Source organism: Pipra filicauda, unplaced genomic scaffold (genome assembly GCF_003945595.2).
Source record: "Pipra filicauda isolate LSUMZ 115617 unplaced genomic scaffold, ASM394559v2 scaffold155_size1731166_pilon, whole genome shotgun sequence".
In the NCBI taxonomy this organism is placed as follows: Eukaryota; Metazoa; Chordata; class Aves; order Passeriformes; family Pipridae; genus Pipra; species Pipra filicauda.
This window is the reverse complement of record NW_024104051.1, coordinates 1,543,650-1,566,198: the sequence shown is the minus strand read 5'-3', so window position 1 is coordinate 1,566,198 and position 22,549 is coordinate 1,543,650. Positions and strand designations below refer to the sequence as shown.

General features: G+C 34.8%; 1 protein-coding gene across 2 annotated transcripts in view; it reads left to right on the top strand.

Moving 5' to 3' along the window:
* Positions 1-22,549, top strand: part of ATP9B (ATPase phospholipid transporting 9B (putative)) — a 157,456-nt gene that overhangs the window by 13,950 nt on the left and 120,957 nt on the right. For both annotated transcript variants that reach the window (XM_039379105.1, XM_039379104.1), the window contains exons 2-5: positions 1,838-2,011; positions 10,939-11,089; positions 15,655-15,768; positions 19,323-19,431. In XM_039379105.1, the coding sequence (XP_039235039.1) occupies positions 1,838-2,011; positions 10,939-11,089; positions 15,655-15,768; positions 19,323-19,431 (548 nt within the window). The remainder of the gene's footprint in view (positions 1-1,837; positions 2,012-10,938; positions 11,090-15,654; positions 15,769-19,322; positions 19,432-22,549) is intronic.

The window sequence follows — 22,549 nt, the reverse complement described above, 5'->3', positions numbered from 1 at the left end:
ACAACTACAACTAACCTTCTTTTCTGGTCTGAGTGTGATATGTTTATATTTTGCAAAAGCACTCATTGGCTCAACCCCAAGGGTAACCACCCCCTGGGGGGTTACCATTTTATAACTTTAGGGGGAAAACTGGTTTTTTCCCCCACCACAGTGTTCCTCCCAGGTTACCTGTCCTTATTTCTACCCTCTGTTCACTTCATTTTTGTGTCCGTGTTTTGACAGTTTGTCCAGTTTTGTCCTTGTTTGTCCAGTCAGGGCCTCCTGACATTTTTGCCTAACTTCCTATTCAGTGGGATGGGAAACTCTTGAGCTTGGAGGAGCTGATCCTTGAATACTAACCACCTTTTTTGGGCTCCTCTTCCTTCTCCTTATTCCATGGGACTCTTTCAAGCAGTTTTTGAAAAGGCCAGATATGTTCTGATTTCCAGAGTTATGAGCTTGTTTGCCACCCTCGTCCCTGCTCTGAAGGTCTTGGACTCCACCATCTCATGGTCACTGCACTCAAGGTTGTGCTTGGCCTTCACATCCCCAGTGAGCCCATCCTTGCTTGTGGAGTATGAGGTTCAGCAGGACAGCTCTTCTCGTCGCCCCTCCTGAGTAATTAGGGGAGGAGTATTTAGCACTGCAGGACCCTCCAGGATTACCTATGTGTTGTTCCTCCAGCAGATACCAGAGTGGTGAAAGTTCCCTATGAAGACCAGTGCCTGGGAATGTGAAGCTGCTCCTTTCTGCCTGCAAAGGGCCTCGTGCTTGTTCTTCCTATGCAGGTGGTCTCTAGCAGACACCTACTAAAATGTTGCCTTTACCTGTCTTCTCTTTAATCCACACACAGAAGCCCTCTGTTGCCTCCTCATCCATCCCTAGGCAAGGCTTCATGCACTCCAGCTGCTCACTGCATAAAGGGAATGAATTTTTGGTTTTGTTAATTACTGTTTTTACATAGATTGTTTTTACATTGCCGTGGGGAAAATGGGACAGTCCCAGGATTTACCTTGTAAGAAATGACTTTACAATACAGCTTCATAAAAATCAAATGTACTAATTCTGAGTAATAGTGCTGCTTCTTTCAATCATCCTCACAAAGGTATAGAAGTATGAAATGAGTAAGTTAGTCAATTTACATTCACTGAGGGGAATTTTCTTGTTGAGTATTCCAGTGTTTTGTCTTAGCATAAAAAGCGTTCCAGAAATGTAAAATTAGAGTAGATAATAGTTTCTGGAGAGGAAAGGACCATTGTTAGCTTAATGTTGTTTCCATGGGTCCCACAGGCAAATCTGTTTTGACTCACCGAATGTTTGTGTGTAGAATTATAAAAGTAACTATAATGTTTTAGTAATTAAAACTAAGATACTGATGTGTTGTGTAGAAAGTGAGACTTGAGGGCCTGTGCACACAGGAACAGACATCAGAAAAGCCGGTTAAAGAATCCTGGTGGAAATATAAAGTCTGTACTTCCATGACAACTCAGTCACTTCTGTCTGCTATAAGCTTTGCAAAGTACACTCTGTATAACAAACTCTTGTGAAGAATCCTTTGGAAAATAGGAAGCTGCAACTTTGTATGCACAGATTATATAAGAAACAAGAATTTTCCTGGAATGATTTATACTATGATTGACAATGATTAGTTGCAGGCCTTTTTGCTGTATTACACAATTTTAATTCAAATCAGAATTTCTTGCTAGTACGTTAGCACAAATTCATGAGATGTTTAGATGAAAATATCTCCCTAATAAAATTCCATATGGCAAAAATTAACCTGTTACTTTAGGAGATTCCCAATAATAAAAAGTGATGTATTGGCTATTTATTTAGTGCTTTTATTTAATTTTGCCAGGTACCAAGTGGAAGATGAGTCCTCTCATTTGGATGAAATGCCACTAATGATGTCAGAAGAAGGCTTTGAAAATGATGAGAGTGATTACCATACTCTACCAAGAGCCAGAATTTCTCAGAGAAGAAGAGGCTTAGAATGGTTTATCTGTGGCGGCTGGAAGTTCCTTTGCACTAGGTTTGTTGCATACTAGCACTTTTTATTGAGATATTAAACAAATTAAATAAGTAGTAACTTTATATTTTGCGATGTGTGCAGAGTACAGAACACATAATAATTTGCTTGTCATGAACTTTTTGATTTATTTGCCTGCATTTTCCCTACTAGGACATTGCCAGCTGTTCATAGAAAAATCTCTGAAGAGCTGTTGCTGCGTGCTTCTCCTTTCTGCTTTGCTGACTTACAAGGAAAAGGCTTCTAAGAGAGATCATGAACTAAACTTGTATTAATATGAGGTCCATAATCTGGCATTTAAACCTGGTTCTCACTTCTACTCAAAACCACATCAGGGCAGAGGGGTTAAATCTTTTACTTTTGAGGACATTAGTGTGTTGACAATATATAAATTTTATTGATGTTGCTGAAAGGAAGAAGTACTTTCATTAACTAATGATTAGCTAACTCTTCAGCTTAAAAGGTTAAAGTATAACTGGTGGTCTTGGAGTGAATTACAACTGGGATTAGCTCTTGTGATTTGGTTCTTATGTAAAAACTTTCTGTGGTATACTCTGCTGTATGCAGTTGCCTTGGAGTAGTAATTTTCTAATGAATTATTAGCAAAATTTCTGAATATAGAAATTGCTATTAGGATAATTAAGAATCTTCTTTTTTCTTTAATCCTGAATGATAAAATCTGAGAATCAGTCAAGTAAAGTGAGTGAAGTATTTTCAGTGAATTTAAATGATGAATGCTTTTTTTGTCAGATGATTTTAGAATTAATTTAGATAGAAGTCTTCACAGGTGGTTTTCATGGCACTTCAAGAGGCCTGATACTGTTGTTTTACCTAAACAAAACTCTGTTTATACACCCTCAGTTTTTTGAAATAATTACGTTCTACAGCTTTAAAAAAATATAATCTGCGTTGATTTCTTTTTTATATAATAATTTAACAAAACCTCATGAATTATTAATTTTATCATAGGGAATAAGTGTTTGGAAAGTAAAAGGAAGGAGACAAGATAGCAATGTTTACAAAAGCAATGCTCGTATATGCAAATGGATTTTGGAAGCAATGTTTCTGTTACAGAACTAGATTGTAGTTTTTAGAAAAAAATTGTAAGTATTTAAAGAGGCTTTTAATCTTTTGGATGTGTCTTAAAGTTGAAATACCTTCCAAATAATATATTTTATGTGAGTTCAGTTCTGTAAGTATTAGTGATTATTAGTTACTGTGATTACATTCTGTAAGTTTCATGAAGGCAGGTGGACCAGTGAAAAGTGCACCCTGACAGTTACCCTGACAGAGGATTTACTCTGTTTGGATAGAGATAAACAATTACAGGATGAGTTTATGTTGGAACTAATTAACAATTGTAAGACACTGTCACAAGAAAGTGTTATTAATCCTGAGGATTGCAAAATTTCGTGATCCTTCTTGCTTTTTAAAATTGATAAGTACATCTCAACTTTCAGTGGAGCTCAAGCCTAGAAACTTCTGAACTTATTTGTTAAAATACTTGAGCCATGTTTGTGATGGATTTTTGAGAATGAAAAGAGAAAGGAAATTGGATTAATTTTTTTGCTACATCTTACACATATTTTAATGCTAATGTAGGTGTGTAAAAGAAAAGCCTTCACTAAGGAAAAGGCCTTAGAGAGGAGTCTGACTTGTGCTTTGTTGAGTTGCTCAACTGAATTTGGACATAGAATCCATTTGGTCTTGTACTTATACCTAGAGGCGTTATAATCACATTAGTTTTCTACAACGGAATATTATAGTAGATAATTTTCATTTTTCGTGGGAAAAAATAATGAAAAAATGACCACCAGATCCTAGCAGAAGCTTGACATTTCAGTAGGGTATTAACAGGTAGAGGATATGCTCACAGGAAAGGTGCAGATAACCTGTTTAGATGAGATGGGGAAAATTACCTGGAAGGAAGGTCATCCCATGGTATCTTAACTACTGGTCCAGTCAGGCTGGATAAAAACCTCGTCTTGGGTGAGTGCCTCTGAGTGATTATGTAAATACCCATTATGGTTATAGGGAGGTTTCATCTGAGCTGAGAGCACTGTTGAAGCTTTGTTATTGACAAAAGTCAGGGAGGTACAGTCAGTGTTAGTTATTCTTTTTGATGGTTTCTCATTATAATAAAACATTATGAATTTTTGCTGGGGCCCACAGAATACCTGAGTTTTTGAAATGCCTAAAGTTTACCTAGGATCATGGAAAAGATCATGCAGGAAGCCTGGAGGGTACTGTATTATATAACTGTGCAGTTATATACACTTACATAAAGTGTAGAATGAGTTGCAGTGTTTTTATGGGGTGTAAAGTATTGATTTGGGATAGAATTGTGTGTTTGATGCCTTCACACTTGAAATGGAGAAAAATATCTGAGAAAACAATTTGCATGTTTGTTAGTGTATACATTTTATATAAACAACTGAAATTTATTTCCAGAAGACAAATTGCATTCTTCTAAGTGTAAGGTAAGATTCTGAGACCCATTCAGTTAAACAGAATTTAAAATTTTACCCTGTTTTTATGGAAATCAGTATCTCATACCTGAGTCTGAGTGAGGTTGAAATCTCAACCTCCCCATACAGAATTTCTTTTTGTGCTTTAAACTAAATTGTAAATTTTTCAAAGCTGTGACAGAAAGATGACAGAAAGACTAACCATTTGTCTGGAGCCGAGCTCAGGGGGCCCCTGATTTCTTTTGGGTTCTCAGTGAAAAGTCTTGTATTTGTGTTCAAAATCACTTTACTTGTTACAAACAAACAAAAAACCCCATACCCACTAGGGGGTTTTGTCTGTCTTGCATTGTTAGGTTTAATCTCATTTTTGTGAGAGGAAGTTTTCCATCTCTTTGCAGCTTTAGAGTTTTATATTGTATAGATTTTGTTGCTACATCGCAAACTGTTACTGCTTAATTGAAAAAGTTTCACCAGTTTTGCAGTAGCAAATATGGAAGGTTTGACAAAGTTCACTGTACTGGAGAAATGATTTTGTAAAAATCCTTTATCCAGCTCTTAACTTCTGTTTAGACAATAGACTTGTTGATCAGAACTGAATGGTGTGAATTTTATTTGCAGATCTGCAGCTCTTTAAACAGTTTTTACATTTGGAAGAAAAAAATCATAATCAAATGTTGTCTTTGATTTTGAACAAACTGGAGACTTAATTCAACCAATATAACTTTTAACTTCAGAAACCGCTTATTTCTTGCTTTCATAGCACAGTTAAAAGAAAACTTTGTGATATAGCAGCTGTTTTGTGGTTGTAATCATTTCCCCTTTAACTTACAAATTCTCTTCAAGCTTGTGAAATTATAATGCACATAGATCAATACTCTGGAGTTCTTTGGGCTGGATTGATTTCTTTCTCATGAGATTTACATTCCACTTGTTATCAAAAAACACTTTGTCCCTATGAAAATGGTGCCATTGAATGGCATTTCCATATGAAGTGAAGGGGATATCAAATGCTGGGATTAATTTGGGCTCTAAGATGGCCTGTACGCTTTCAATTAATCTGCAACGCATTTGTTATGCAGAAGCATGGGAAAATGCTGATCTTTTAAGAATGACATGACCACTGTGTTGCTTTTGGCCTGATTACTGAAGCTACCTGTTGAGTACAATAATTACAGTATGTTTTCTTTGCAGAACTAGTTTCTGCTACTTAAAACCTAATAAGGAAAAGCTGACCCTTGCAGACAATACAGAGCTTTTATATTATCTTCCCATTCTGATGAAAGTGCTGTTTTGTGAAAGATACTGGCAGTTAAGCTTGTAGGATAAAAGTAATGAAAAGAGAAAATAAAAAAAACCTTTATTATTAGAGCTGCAGAGTCAGTTGGGACTTTTACTTTAGCTTTTGACTTCGAGAGATATGCTCTATTTATGAAAAAGTTAAGGGTTCTTATTTAACAATTACTCCAGCTTTTGGTTTGTTGGTGGGGTTTTTGGTTTTGGGATTTGTTTGGGGTTTTTTGGCTGTTTTTTTGCTTGTTTGTTTTTTAATTTAAATGTGGCGTTGGTTACTAATACGAAGACTGCTTATTGTTTCTTCAAATTAAAAACAGTACATTAGGAAGCAGGATAGTAAAAAGCCATTTAATAGATGTACCTTGAAGTTCTTTTATAAATTACTATATTTTTCATATATGCAATCTGTTGTATTGATATAGACAACACAGCTTACACCTGACTTAAGGTAAAAGCTTTCTTTGCATATGTTGAATTTTCTGGTCAAGGGCATTTGAAATACAAACTTAAATCAGTAAACAAGGATGTGATTTATATATTTTTCTTTTTAATTACTGGATCCTTAGTGTAAGATGTGGTTTTACAAAAGAGTTTGGTAAACTCTGAAATGTGTCTTGACTGTGACATCTTACATTATGGTTTTAGGCCATTTGAAGCTCAGAGAATGCTACTCTGATTTATCATATAAATTTACTGGGTACAAAAGCCCATTAAAGGGTCTATACCCTTGCACAAAAATATTTTCTGTATTGGGGAATGTTAATTCAAGAACAGATTAGGTATTTGTTGGAAGTTGATAATCTTGAGTTTCAAAAATATTGGGTAGACTTCATTGTTGTTAAAATCTGAATTAAAGTAAACGGATTAGGATTTCTGAGGTGAGCATGTCCACCTCTGATTCTTCCTGTAAAATAGCAGTAATTACTGCTAAGACTGTAAGTGGCAGAATCTAACTGATTTTTACTTTTAAGGTAGTAAAGCTCATCTGAACCATGAAAATACTGATTTGGGCATAACCTGTAATATTTTCATCATCTGCGGTTGTCTCGCATCTGAGAACTTGAGTGTTGTTAGCTCTGTGTCAGTCAAATCCCTTTTATCAAAGGTATCTCAGTTGTTTCCCAGTCAGGCATCACTCTTGTGTCTGTACTTTTTGGCATTTGCTAAACTAGTGGTCATTATGGCATCTCTTGATCTGTAGTAAAAAAGGTAGTTTCAAGAAGGGGAGATTCCATGTCAAGGACAGTATAATTATGTCACTTTAGCTGAATGTTTAATTTTAGCAATATCTGAGGAAATGATTCTACAAAAGGCACTGTGCCTAATCAAATGTAAAGTCTGTTTACAGTTTAAATTCAAAAACTGATTTAAACAATTCATCATTTCAAAGGCTGACAGGGAATTTCTGTCTATGGGATTGTAGATAGAAGCTGTCTTGCTTATTCACTTTCCTCAGGAAAAAACTATTTTCCTTGTTACATTTTTTTAATATACATCTAATCTATCTCTTTCGTGTCTCCACACCCTTGCCCTGGAAACTAAAAAGTTTAAAGCTTTAATGCCATGAGCAGTTTTATCAAGTGTAAATCCAAGTTGGCACTGAGTGGAATCGTTCCACCTTCTGCTGCAAGTACGTAACCTGCATTGTTTCAATTACTGTTACAGTTTTTTAAAGATCAGCGACGGATCTAAGTGAAAATAGTCCCCTTTTATTCTGCATTAGTTTACAGCTGGATCAATTTGCTGGCGTGGTTTTCCCATGCATTTGTGTGAGTATTTGTGCCAGCATAAGGGAAGGAGCAAGAATCCACACCTTTGTTATGGGGGAAGGCCATTTTGGCAGCAGAAGTGTAGGTTCATGGCCAGTAAACTGTTTGTGGAACCATGACATAGAAAGACTGCAGTTCATTTTGCTTTAAAGACAAATTTAAGTAATGGTCAAGATAACTTGATTTTTCTGATTTGTGTGTTACTAAATAACTGGGCTGAATTTTGAATGTTGAGCGAACACTGTTAGAATTTTTGTGATTAAGTAATTCTTTGTCACTGTTGTAAAGTGATTTGGGAAAAGTTGATGAATGGGCTCCTATTTGTAACAAAATGAAATGCATGTTTATGTAGGATGAAACCAAATTGATGTCTATCCCATAGTGAAAGTTTCAGGGAGGAAATCTTACGAATCCAGCATTTAAAATTGAAGTGTTTTAAATGTCAGCTTGTGAGTATTGATGTAGTGGCATTTCCGTAACAAAATGATTGTTGCTTTGAATGCTTTTATTATTGCATAACTTCTGATTCTCTTTAGAAAGAACCTACAACTTTTGAATTCCATTCTTTGGCAAAATTAGTTTGTAATAAGCATGGGATAACGTAGACTACAGACAAGAACATTTGAATTGGGATTGTGGCAATGTCAGCTAACTATCAGCCTGCCTTCCCTGTGATAGTTGTGTGTGCCGTGATTCTATAATTGTGAATAAACAGACTAGGAAAGGACCTTAAGAGGTTATCCAGTTGATTCCTTGCCTGCACAAGATGAATTATACCTATCACTTAAGGTCTGATCTTACCAGATCTGTTCTCAGTAGTAGCAATTCCAGCCTCTCTGAGTGTTTCCTCCACCCTTGTCATTAAGAGTTTACTCAGTATGTGTCCATGTTATGACTACCCTGCTTATTGATTTGCCACAGTTGAAGTCTGTCATTACTTAATAATGGCAGACCTAGAGAATAATTGTCCCTCTTCTTTTTGCAGCTGGTTCTTACGTACTTGAAACTATATTAGGTCCACACTCAGCCTTCTGTGAACAGCTCTGTTTCTTTTGGTGTATCTAGTAGTCAGCCTGGCCTGCTTTCTAGACCTGTAATTGTTTTCTTGCTCTTCTGTGTGGTCTCTGTTTTACCAATAGGCCTGTTTGTTGAAATCTGATATTCAGGATGGTATTGTAAGCTAGCTGAGATCATGCTAGCAGTGGATTGAGAGAAAGGAATATGTTCATGACTTGCTAAAAGTATGTCTGTCCATGCTGAACAGATACATGCCCTTTTTTGCACATGTATTTCATTCTCATGCAATAACTGAGTCCTTCTCTTTTGAGCTGCTACCTACTATTTCCCAGTTCTGTATATCTGTAGTTGATTATTTCCTTGTAAATGAACTATTTTGTGCTTGTCCCTGTTTAACTGTGTTCTATCACTTCCAGATAGTTTTTGTCATCTGTCAAGACAGCATTGAATTCTGATCTCCTCTTTGCATGTACCCCTGTCTGTTCTAGTTTTCTTGTTGTCTGAAAAATGAAATATTCAGTAGTAAATTACCCAGTAAGTTCTGAATAAAGCTTTGTGTACCTTCACTGAAATTACTTTGGTTTTATACAAGCTACTCTGCAGTTATGATTTTTCCAGGTCTATCAGTTCCAAGAATATGTTACTTCACTTTCTTTATGATAAATGTCTTGAGAGTTAAATTTTATTAGGAACATAGATTCATAGAATGATTTTTGTTGAAAAGGACCTTTAGAGATCATGTAGTCCAACCTCCCCAGCCATGAGCAGGGACAATTTTCACTAGGTCAGGGTGCTCAAAGCCACCAGGAGTCAAGAGATGACATGAACCAGATGCACTACTGCTTCTCAGAGTGAAAGTAGTTCCATTTGAGATGTCAGTGTTGGTTATGGCTTCTGTTTTCTATCAGGTGTGTAGAAATACATGTAAATAGGTTGACTATACAGAATTAATCTAGGAAACAGTGCTGAGGTGATTGGATTGCAATTTTTCCCACTTGTTCTCAGCAAAATTCTTTCTGTTGGCCTGAATACAATTTATAGAAGTTTCCTAATGGTTGCCTTCTTTTTCCTGCATCAAAAAATATTGCCAGTATATTCAAAAACCTCACTAGAAATTGTCTCTTCAACTTCATTGGCTGGTGTAGCTGAAATCTGCTGTGACCAGTTCAGTCTGTTCTACAGCTGCAGTAGGTGCTCATGGAAGGCCTGTCTGCTCAGTCTTCCTGATTCCCTTGCCTAAAACAGACTCCCAGCATGACTGAGGCGCCTCCCCACTGTGTTAACAAATGCAGATAAATTCTCCTTTAACATATGGCATGGTAAACCAAGTACATACAGTGTACAGCAAACCCACTTTTCTTTGCAAATGGTCCATGAGTAGTCTTTCTGCCCCTATGGATAGTCCTAGCAAGTCTTAAGCTGATAATATTACATGAGTTGAGTCACATCCATATTTGTTCCTTGTTTTATGGCTGTTAGTAAATAGTCTGCTGAGCCTCAGAGGCATCATTCCATTTGCCGGCCTTTTGTTCTTCCTGGCTGTGATCTCATCCCATCATTCCCGTGTCCTAGTCCAAACTGCAGTTGTTTAAAGGTTGCTCTGAGCTCTTCTCTAATTCATTGTTCATAGTTTAAATCCTCTTCAGTAGATTTGTAAACTGGTTAGACAAGGATGCTCTTCCTTTCTTCTGTGAACTGAAGTTCACCATTTGCGTGTCATTGTGCAATGTGTATTTACATAGTGGGTTTGGGTTTTGGGGGATTTTTTTGTTTGTCTTTGGGTTGGAGTTTTTTTGGTTGGATATTTGACTGTGGCATTAGCAGTGGTATGGAGAAAACGAAGATTTAGAAATTATTATTACAAGATTTTACAAATTATTTACGAATTACAAATTATGTGGTAATTGTGTACAAAACTGTTGCAATTTTTTGAACTTTATCTAATGGAAGCCTTGTTTCCTCTTCAGTCATAAGCATAATCTGAGTATCAGTAATACAAGTTAAAGAGTTTAGCCAAAGGACTGTAAGGTATGATGGATGAGTCATTTAATGGTTGGGGAATTTAGTGACTGCTAATGCAGTCTTATTAACCAGAATTTTTTGATACTGTGTCTGGGCAAGGTGTAGTGAAATTTGTGATTATTGTATTAGGATTTTCTATAAGGAATGTGCAAATGTTTATATATGTATGTGTCTGAATGAGTACTGTGTAATTGCCCTAAGTATTAGAACATCATGCTTGCTTATTTAGATGTGGCAAATATTTTTAAGCCTGTTTTTAATAGGTATTTGCCTTTAGGGGTTCCAGGTTTCAAAATGGTACTTGTATTATATATTATAGTAAATTTTTAGTTTTAAAATAAACAATTGTCTTTCTTTTCAGTTGTTCTGACTGGCTTATAAGCTTTTGCCGAAGAAAGAAAGAGCTGAAGGCTCGCACAGTGTGGCTTGGGTGTCCTGAAAAGTGTGAAGAAAAATACCCCAAAAATGCCATAAAAAATCAAAAGTACAACATCTTTACCTTTATACCTGGGGTAAGGCTATTAAACATTTTTTTGGCGATGGGCTGACTGTATGTTCTATAGTGTTTTTTGACTATTCTGCGAAAACATAATTTTATTTGCTCAAGTTGTTCTTTTTCTTTTTTTATTTATACTATATTTATATTTATATTATATATTTATATTTATCTCAAGGTCTTCAATTAAAGTTGACAGTTGAGAGCAAGGTTGCTTTTTCATTAAATTGTTTTGTTTTCAAAGGGATATTTACTAAATTGCAAGTGTGTATGATTGAGTGGTTGGAATTCAGTGAAGCTTTAGAAATTTGAGGCGGGTTTCCTTGCACTTTTCTATTCATCATTAGATTTGTAATCCTTTTTTAAAGAAGAAGCACTTCTACATGCAAAGCACTGACTTAAATTGAGAGGAGTCGAAAATTGCAGTTTAGTCCCATGGATATTTTCTCATACTCCTTGCCATTGAAAGCATAATAAATAATGTATTCTGAAATGGGCAATTCCTTAAAGGACAAAAACAACTAGCCTCTTCAATTTATAAGACAAGTAGGCCTAGTTTGGTGCTTTTCAGAGTTGAATTTGTTATTGCAGTTTTAAAAACAGCGAGGTCCTTTCATTTTGAATGCAATTCTCCAGGAAATACTTTTGTTGAGGAGTGGAAAGTTGACATTTTTTTCACTTTTTCCTAAGAAGCCGTATTACTCCTTAATTTCAACTTTTTGCCTGTAATATTCACAGTGTATATGAAGACAAAAGAGACATTACAGTTTGTCCAGTTCATACTTTTAAAAAAACTTATAATGAAATTATAATGAAATATAGTAACATTATATTGAAATAGAGTAACAGCAAAGGCATCTTTTGGAACTTCAGTAGTTAAAACCTAAAAATGTATGCTGCTGTGATATTATAAAATTTTACTATTTCTGTTTTACTCATACTTTTATTAATAAAACCCAAGAGTCCTGTGTCTTGTTCTAGAAGCTGAATGTTTTGTACGTTTAAATACAGACATGCTTTGTCTTAAATTTTTTATTTAAGTGATCATACTGGTTTATAAGAGTATTGATTCTATTCTTCTGGCCTCTTTGGTCCAAAGACTGACAGGTGTTTTCTAACACATTTCTTTATTAGGAAAAAAAAAAAATTAATGGCCTTGTAATTAAGACTGATCTCCTGTCAGAGAAATAAAATGTGACTTATCACATGTGGATAAAATATTCTCATCATTATTGGACAAAGCAAATGTTTTCTTCTGAAGTTTAAATTATTAAATACACTGAAATTGGTTAAACCACGTATGCTTTCCTAAAGGTCACAACATTCATTAAGCATATAGTAAGCCATTGATTATTGTGACTAGAAATCTGCAGTGTAGATTACAAATCCTAAAATAGATTCATGTTTCCTATAGGGATCAACCATGGTTTGAAATTCCCTGTTGAGAGAGCATGTTTGTTCTTTTTTTGTCTTTTAAAAATCTTGCTTTTACAGTATAGGCAGAATCAGCCTATACTGTAGGCTTTAATTTGGTGGTAGTATTTAAAAACTCAGTATTAACTTCAGAATTAAGTGACATCCTAAATATAAAGCCCAATAGTTGGTGAAAATTAAATGTTTTCTAATTTTAATTTTAGATATAAGTTAAGACTTTTCATTGATTAGAATACTGTGTATTCTAGGTATCTCTTTTCATGTTTTTCTACTAAAAGTAATTTGTAGGAAACATCATTTTATTGGTTCCAAACCTGTAAATATAACTAAGTCATAAATATTGACTCCAGTGATCTACTCTGGTTTACCTTTTCATAATGTGAAGTTTTCTCTTATATCTTTTTTAACATTGCATCTGGCAATGGGTAATATTCAATGATTTCATATCCAAATACAAACTTAAAATAATGTTTAGATTAACAGAATTTCACTTACTGGCTAAAAGAGCTGTAATATTTCCAAATTGTCATTTAATTTCTAGATATTTATACAAAATACTTTCTGCTGCTGCCTTTACATCTGTCAGTTAAGATTCTGTTTATGATTTCATATGTATCTTGATACACCTGTTTAGGAATTTTGTGAGAATTTCCATTAAAATTATCTCCTGTGAAGGGAAGGTTTTTGAAGATACCTCTCCTGAACTTCAAAGCAGTAGTTTTATTAGTTTTATGTAGCTGGAGACTTCTCAATTTGCTTAACTAGACTGAAGTGCTTAGCTTTGTATTGAATGAACTCAGTCATTGGTCTGCCAGGATTCAGAAGATTTGTAGGAAGGTGTTTTTTTAACTCCCACCTTCTGCGAGATGGGTGCTCTTCCTGATCTGCACCTCCCAAAGTACTCCGTGGACTTTTTTTTTGGCCTGGTGTATCAAGTGTTTGTAAACAGTTAAACATCCTGCTAGAAATGAGTGTATGAGCTTCATGAGTATTAGCATAAGGTACAGGTTCAGTCTGAATTAGTTTCATTTTGGAAGAATGCTTTGACCCTTCCTCCAACTTCAGATGTGACTTTTTTAGCTTTACAGTTTTGTTGGTAAGTTGTGAAATAGGATTCCACGCTCTTGAAAAAATCTTAGAGGCTGTTTAGGTAGTCTTTAGGTGAACAGTAATCTAGCACTCTTGCAAGAAACTGGTGATTTTGAGGTACTACTACTTTGTTATGCCTGCCAGAAAGACACTTCAAAATGAAGTTTCCTGAATATTGTTTCCTAGGGCATAGGTTTTTCCATAATTGAGTAATAATGTTGGACTTGTAAGAACAATAAATACCAGTAAAATAACTTCCATTTTTGTGCAGAAGTCATTGTAATATTAACTGAATTGTGAGATTAAAAGCTGGAGACAGTCTTTAAATGTGGCTTTTTGATCTATTTTGAATTTCTTTGAAATAATTGATTGTCTGTTTTCTCTAGTCTCAACATTCCAAGTTCAGTAGCCACTTCTCTTAATCCTGCTGGAGGTGCCATGCTACCCTGGCTTACTAAAGAAATATGTGAAGTCTTTGAAGATACAAAATTCTATAAAATGAATAATGTTCTTAGCACTGTAATTACAAGTAAAGCAGTCTTGAGAACATGTACTTGCTGAAGTGGCGCTTTTAATTACCAAAGGATTCCCTGCATCTGTCATTCCTTTGGAATACGGGACAATGTATTCTGTGGTGACTTTATTGTGGCTTCACTTAAAACTTGGACAATTACCTTTGAGTTTAGACCAAATGATATTTAGAAATATCATTATGTACCTATATTTTTTGCAAAATAATCTTTTGAGAAATTTAATGCTGAGCAATTGAGCATTTCTAAATTACTTCAAAAGCCCATGTTATTCTGTTACAAACTTTTTGTAGTTTACACTTTATGAAAACTTAAACTGTTGTTTTTGTAAAAAGCTTGTCTTCCTATAGAAACTGAGATTTCCACAGACTAGCCATGTGGAAAGAGAGCAGTGCTGCTTACCTTTACTCACTGAGTGTTTTCTGTAGGGTTCATTTTATTTTCCTAAACAACATTTATTCTTGAACATTAAATAGTTTCACTATTTTTAAGAATAGCTGGGAAATGGTAATGTAGGAGTGCCTCTGACTTGATGGCAGCTTTTGTCCCTTTGAGAACCAAAGGACTTCAGAAAGAAGGCACACGAGTTTTAGAGCTTCCACTCCTGCAAGAGGAGAAACTTCAGTGGCTGTGTTGAGGAGAGAGTGTGCTGAGGGAATGCTGCCAATAAAAGTGATGAGGTGTTCATGTACATTGTTTTCTGTATGTGCTGCAGACAGGGATGAAGCTTTAGGGTATTCTCACAGTAATGCAAAGCAGCATGGTACAGCCTACTCAGTTTTGTTGCTCTATAGAAGGTTCAAATGCCAAAGACTAGGATAATATTTTTGTAAATGGTTTCTGATTTTTTGATGCCGATAATTTTTTTTTTTAGATATTACTTTTATTTAAGGCCAGGATATGAAAATTTTAAGACAAAAAGATGTTGTAAAACAGATAAAAGAGATTTTAAGTATTGCTACCTTAGGAAAAATTAAGATTTAATGCTGTATTTTTAGGAAAAGAAGTTTTAGCTTCTTTTGTAAACAGTGAAAGTTCAGATACAAACTTATTTTGCTTTTTTTGTATTGATACTATATAAAAAAGAAAATTTTCAAAACCTTTTGACTAATAAACATAAAGGTAACTATTGTGGATGTAAAATTATTGCAAGATGCTTCTGCAAATACAAAATAATGCAAATATGAAATTATGTTTACTGTTAAAATTTTAAGTAAATATTTGCAAAGTGATCTTGATACATAGTCCAGTTTTCAAAATACCCAAAATGTAGCAAATTGTTTTTTCAGAGTGAAAAGAGGCAATAATATCACAGTATTTTCTCTCAACGAAAATAACAATACTATACTAAAATAGCATAGTGCATATAGTAGTGTGTGATGATATATAACATGTTGTGCTATATAGGCACTATAATATTGGCATCTATAATAGCATGACATATAATGGTTTTATGTCTACTATCATGAAAAAATGTATTTTATGTATATTGTGGGTACAATTTATCTATTTTTCTTTTTCATTTTAGGTTTTATATGAACAGTTCAAGTTTTTCTTGAATCTCTACTTCCTCGTTGTGTCCTGCTCACAGTTTGTACCAGCACTGAAAATAGGCTACCTGTACACATACTGGGCTCCTCTGGTAAACAGAAAAATACTGTTAACTAGAAGTTTTGGGTTTTTTTTAATTTCAGATGAAAGGTTCATGTCTATGTACATTTCATAAATTTGCAACTGGAAAACTGCATTGATAAAAGAACATAACAGAAGTGAAGTGCTTATTTGAAATGATGGTATTTTACATCAGATACTCCAGAAGCTGTTGTTTGATAGCCTTCCCTTCCCCTTGCCTACCACTCTCCTGCCCCACAGACTGGAGGTCATTTTTTAACCATCTAGTTAAAACAAACAAACCCAACCCCAAACCCAACAAACAAAAACAACACCAAAAAAAACCCCCCAAAACCAACCAACCAACCAAAAAAACCACCAAAAAAAACAAAACCAAAACCAAAAAAAGCTCCAGCTACTAGAGAAACTTAATGGATAACATAGGTAATTTTTGTGTTAATTTCTTTCAGTTTATCGTTATTTGTTCATGATTTCGTGCTTTCAGACTAGGTCAGAATTGTGAGCATAAATTTTTTGCATTCGTTCTGTACCAATTTTGATCACAACCTTTTCTTAGAAAAATTGAGATGAAATATTTTAAACCATGAATAAAACAGGAGGAAATAATGTCTTTAAGTTACTAATTAAACACGCTTTTCCTAAATGATCACCACCCTGCCAGTTACACTGGCTTTCTTTTGATATGTCTTTTTGTTATTGAGCCCTCTGCAGTATTTTCTTGGGAAAATGTTCAAACCACTGGCCTCGGACTCAGGTTTCCTAAGGTTTGAAAAATGTATTCAGAGGAGACCTTTTTGGTAGTCTGCCAGCTGTATTCCCATGATTTGGAATTCTTTTCTCATTGGTAACCAGATCATTACCTTCTCTTTCATCTTCTTCCTGGTCCCTCCGTACCAGGTTTAAAGGCAGGAGGAACAAATGCCTTATGTTCTAAACTTATAAAAAAAAGGTATTTTTCAGTAGCATTTATTCTCAGTGGTATTCAAGGGAACGGTGACAAGCTGACTGCTTGAGTAAAGGTCGTTCTTAACAAGTCAATAGAGTAAATATTCTGGATTGATTTCATTGTTTTAATTGTTGTAACATGTGTCCTTTTAAGTATGGATAAATGGAGAGACTGTCCTGGGTGTTCTTCATACCTCTTTCCAGACAACTTTTTGCTTCTGCTCCAACAAAAAAACACTTTCAAGACAGAAAGCTTATTCAATAGTGGGATTTCAAATGGATATTTACAAAGGTCTTTATCACTGACACAGTAAGAAAAGGCAGAAGTCAGCTTTGTCTGGAAGTTGCTCTCTTCACAGTGAAGTACTGTGTAAAGCTCTATACATCAGTGGGGTAGTAAGGAAAAAAAAATACTTGTCTTATTCAAGGATATTTTGAATTATGTTTCCCAGTTTTCACATACAGTTTGAAAATACCAATATCTCAATGCTAGTGGTGCCACTTTTTGCTAAACTCACTTGTTTCTACTTCAATAGCATTTCTACTAATGATCAACCTTCAGGTTAAATATAGCTCAGTATCTGTGAAAATATAAAACATTTAAGGCCCATTGGGCTGCTTTTGTTGCTTAACAGATTACTTTGGTTTTTTTTGAAGAGCTTGTAACTGCTGATAAATCTTCAGTAATAATCAGAGGAGCAGCTGTGACTTGTATTTTTTCTCAAGATTTTAAAGGAAAATTGTTTGCCCTGATACTTAAAACCAGATGAGTAGAAGTTGACTATTGCTAGTAGAGTTTTGGTTTTTTTGATTGTGTATGTGGGTTTTGTGGGTTGTTTCGGTTTTGTTAGGGTTTTCTTGTCTTTGGTTTATTTGTTTTGGGGTTTTTTATTTCAACAGGTTTTACAGCAGACATGATACACTTAGATCAAACTCTGAAGTTCTTAAAACAAGACTATTTTGCTAATTTGTTGTCATTTGCATAGTAGGGAATGCACTTCTCATTTCGACTCCAGCATACAAGGGTTGTAAAGCATACAAGTATGATTGTAAGCAGTATGCTAAAGATATTTACCTGCTTACAGTTAAAGAAAGATGACAGGTTTCTTTTGTAAGATTGGCTTCACAACTTCAGCTCTCCTTTGGAAGAGTATCAAGTTCCTTTGAGCAAATGAGCAAAAAGGGAGGTTTCTTTCTAAAATTGTTCCTCGTAGTCATGGTCAGCTGTACTCAGCTGCTCAGCAAGGTACAGGGACTGCCAGGGGAAATTCTTCCAGTTAGCACCTTGCATTCTGTGTTTTGGTTACTGTCTAGTTAACAAGATATGTGCAAATGGCTAATAATACATTTGAGGGTGCTTCAGGAGTGCCCTTTTTTTATGCTGCTAGAATATATATACTGACAAAGCACGTGAAAATGCTGCCGCCGGAAGAGGGGAAAATCCGACTGCTCATTCATTTATGCCCATTTTGCATGGGCTCTTTTGCGTTCTGTGTAGTTGTAATGCAATTTGTACCTAACAGAAACCTCAACAAACAAGAAGTGTTTGACTATAAGGTCACAACAGAGTAAGCCTTGGAACTTTGGTCTGGAACTGTATAACAACCCTAAAATCCCCAGGAGGATTTTAGTCAACATTCCTTTAGGAAAACTCTACGCCTTCACTCCTTTCATATTGCTGGGAGGTTAGGGTAAGGTTGGCATACTGTTGGACTTCTGCAAGAAAAGTCTAATGGCATAAATTTTCTTCTGTAAAGTATCGGTGTGTGTCTAAAACTATATAGATAATCTAGAACCTTATCTGTTGGTGGATTTATCAATATTTGAATTTTTTTAGCCATCTTACTTAAAATAATGCTAAGATCACTGTACTATTGAAAATTTTAGTTCTCTTTCTCTGATAAAGAAAAACTGAAGTGCTCAGTCTAAGGCAGGAGACACGAACTGAGAAGGTTTAGAGAAGGGCAAGAGGAAAGTTATGTGCTTATCCCTGAACTGTTCTGTATTCTTTTTAACTTACCATCCTTTGTGGCCAGAGATCATCATAGTTGAGTGAAGCAGTGGCACTGTCCTGTGAAAGGAGCAGCTAAAGCATTTAGACACTTAGTTTTTCAGAACAAACCCCCTTTTTCTTTGTCAATGTTTGTGATGTATTGCCAAGTAACTTGATTTAAGGTGGCAAAATAAACTAGCCACCCATTTATCTTTTTCTGTCTGTTAGGAAAAAGGCAGTTTTTCAACATTAGAACTGGAGGCTTTTTAAATGTTTTTGGTAAGGCCCTAAAATTTGTGGGAGATAGGGAAATATGCTTACTGAACTTATAAAGGCTGTCTTTAACTCATCCAAACCTTTTTCATTTTTTACATTTCAAAATACTATCTTAATTATGTGTATTTGGGAGATGTAGTTACTCTAATTATATTCGTACAATGTGCAAGTATGATATTTTTTTTCCTGGAGTAAACAAAGATATTATTTGAACAAATGGAAGAAAACACATTTAAATTAAAAATAAGTAAATATTCTAAACACACGTTTTTACTCTGCATAATGTTCATACTTGTCTGTTTCTGTTCTAACACTGAAAATTCTGAATTGCATATTTATGTCTTTAACAGGGATTCGTTTTGACGGTCACGGTGGTGCGGGAAGCTGTTGATGAATTTCGACGTTACAAAAGAGACAAAGAAATGAACTCACAGTTATACAGCAAGCTGACAGTACGAGGTTAGCAAACCATTTGTGTAAATCCTTAAAATATCTCATCTTTTTCTTATATGTACATTTGCAGACTTTCAGTTCAAAGAAATGTCTCAAGCATCAGTATTCAGAATGAAACTGATACTCAGCTAAATAAAGTATGTGATTTCCCTTAGATGAATATGGTTGTTAAGCTTGATCTTTTTAAGAAGTTTTATAAATATTTTGTTGTTTGTAAAAGAAAGGTGTATGTATATAATTGTATATATTTTTGAAGAATTCTGCTGTTTAGCACCCTTACTTCAAAGTGCAGTTCTCTTCTGAAATTTATATTGAACAGTAACTCAACAACATTGTCAACTATGTATCAGGTGTATTTAGTAAATAAGGGATCAGTAAATAATTAAGCTAATTAAAATTCACTAGAACCTTTCAAATTTGGTGGATAAATTCATGTTTGAGAAAAGGAAGATGTATTGTGAATCATCTTCAGTATCAAAAATATTGATTCAATTTTTGCATATAATTTGAAATCTACTTGATCGTGCAGAATCAAGAACAGACAGTTTTCTTTGTAGAAATTAATAAAAGGAGAAATCAGTTATGACTCTTTTTTTAATGAACTTTGAATCCCATGTTGACAATGATTTGTGATCCTTGAACTAGCAGTGTTTTGAGTTGTGTCCAGTTTTAAGAGTGAAAACGTTATTGCTGTCACCACTTAAAATTTAGTTGTACTACGCATTGCCACAAACCTATATATAAAATCATGAATAGGTGACTGCACCTTTTTCTTAAAATAGGATTCTTTCATAATAAGGCATTCTGAAACTGAAAGATACCATTTTGAGATAAAAACTGGGATTTCTTACTGTGATAAAATTAGACTAAAATTTTGTAGAGGATTTAGGTATTTATGTGCAAATTAAGGAAGTCAAATACTATGCTTCCATAAGCTATATTTATAAATGACTTTCAGTATAATTACCTAACTTTTAATATTAGTAAAATTGTTCATGTGGAAAAATTTGGTTAGGCTTACTATACTAAGCTACAGGTTAGTGGTTTGGAGAAAGAAGACTTTGTTACTTGTGAATGAACAAACTTGATACTAATTTAATTAAAAGCCTGAAAATTGATGCCACTCTGAAGAGTCACTTTTCAGAGTGGAACTGCACTTTATACTAACATCTTTTTTTTTTTCCTAGTGATTTTATGGCTTGTGTAGGTTTTACAGTCTTTGATTTGAACCTGTTCTTTTTTTCCATTTCCAAGAGAGAAACTGATATAGAGAGGTTAAGCAGGTTGCCCTTGTTCAAACTGGACAGTAGGAAAACTTTAAATTAACAAGATTAAGTGTTACTCTTAATTTAATCACTTCCGGTTAGTTGTTTTGCAAAAATTGCAAAATAAACGTACTTGTCGCAATAGAAGTTAGCGGGATCTGAATTGTGATTAGGTACTTGAGTAAATATAGTGTGGGTAGGCTAAAATCTTCTTATGCAGAGTTACAGTAGATGAAAATTGGGAAGTCTGTCACTACCTAACAGGGTTAACTTTCTCTTGGAGTCTTTCTTAGCTGTGAGAAACGCTGAACAGGTAAAACATGTGAATGCTGACTTACCACTTGCATGTTGCTAGTATAAGAAGTACCAGCTTTTGAAGATAAGGGGATTCACATTAGTGACTCTTGATGACATAGCATTTCTTTTTAGTAATTGGAGAACTTGAATATATGTTTGTTGTAATCAGTAAGTCTTAACTTTTTTTTTATAATAATGAACTGTTCTGATTAGGAAATCAAGGGAGAATGGGACATCTCTATTAAATGTTACTTATTTGTACTCAAACAGCAATTGGTCAGATTAATATCCATAGACTAATTCTGATCCATGAGATATCCAGTATTATGCAGTTCTCTATTTTTCATGTAACATGGAAAAAGCTCAGTCACCCCTTGGTGAATTTGCTATGTATAGCTTTGCATTTGTCAAGTAGGTGGACTGCTATACGTGAAGTTTGAATAGTTTCTGCTTTTTCAAGCCTTTATGGCAAGTGATGAAACATGCAAATCAGTAAATGCATTGAATTTTTTTAGTGAGCAAATCAATGAAGTGTACCCCTGTCCATCTCTGTCATGTGATTCTTTTCCCTTGTATACTTGGTTATGGTACCAAATATCTTAAGGTGTTCAGTGTATATGATGCATTCTGCTGTTTTAATCTTATTGAGATGCTTGCTGCAAAATCTACTTTCCTTTTCTACATATCAAAGTCTACAGATTGTTAATAGGTAGTTTCCAGTCAGCATGCAAGTTTAACTTGGAGGGAAGAAGAATATTTGCCTGTAGAACTGAAATTACCTGACTGTTGAAGATTCTGTGCATTTAATTGCCTTTTTCTGCTTCAGAGTGCTTCACCTCTGTATCCTTTTGTAGAGCAGAAACTGCAATGGAAAAAAATTTTAGACCTATGCATGCAGGTTTGGGAGGACTTCTGTTTTGCTTTCTTAAGGAACCATTATACATTTGGGACAGTTTCTTGTCTCCTATACTTAGGTATGACCAGCTAAGTGCCTCTGAAAAGACTCTGCTACTCTGCAGAGGAATCACCTCAAGTTTATGAATAGGCTACTATCTCTTTCATTAACCTGTGAAGAGCCAATTGGCTAATAAAATTGTAAAGCAATTTTTTTTCCCTTCCCATTCTTGAAGTTGGCAGTTCTGCCCTGAGCCTTTCATAGTTAGGTTTCTCTGTGCAGTGTTACTGAAGTTTCTAAGAAATAAAAAAGATCAAGAAGAAAACAACTAACTATAATAGTCTTAACAACAAGTGGCAGAAGAGGCAGAAGTGGCCTGCATCTGTCACTTTATCTCAAGATTTTTAACATGCTGCAGAACTCTCACTTTGCAACTTGCAAAGCAAAAGAAAAATTGAATGACAGGAGAGATGAGTTTAATGAAATAATTCCATCCAGGCTTCAAATGTGAAAGACTTATGTCTTTGCAGTATTCTTAAAGGATGTTAAGGCATGAAGTTGAAAGCATATATTTAAAACTGTGAAATTGAGAAAATATCAATAACTTGATATGCTCTTGCTATGCAAGAGAAAGATATATGAAAGCTACTATGTTTCCTTTCAAATT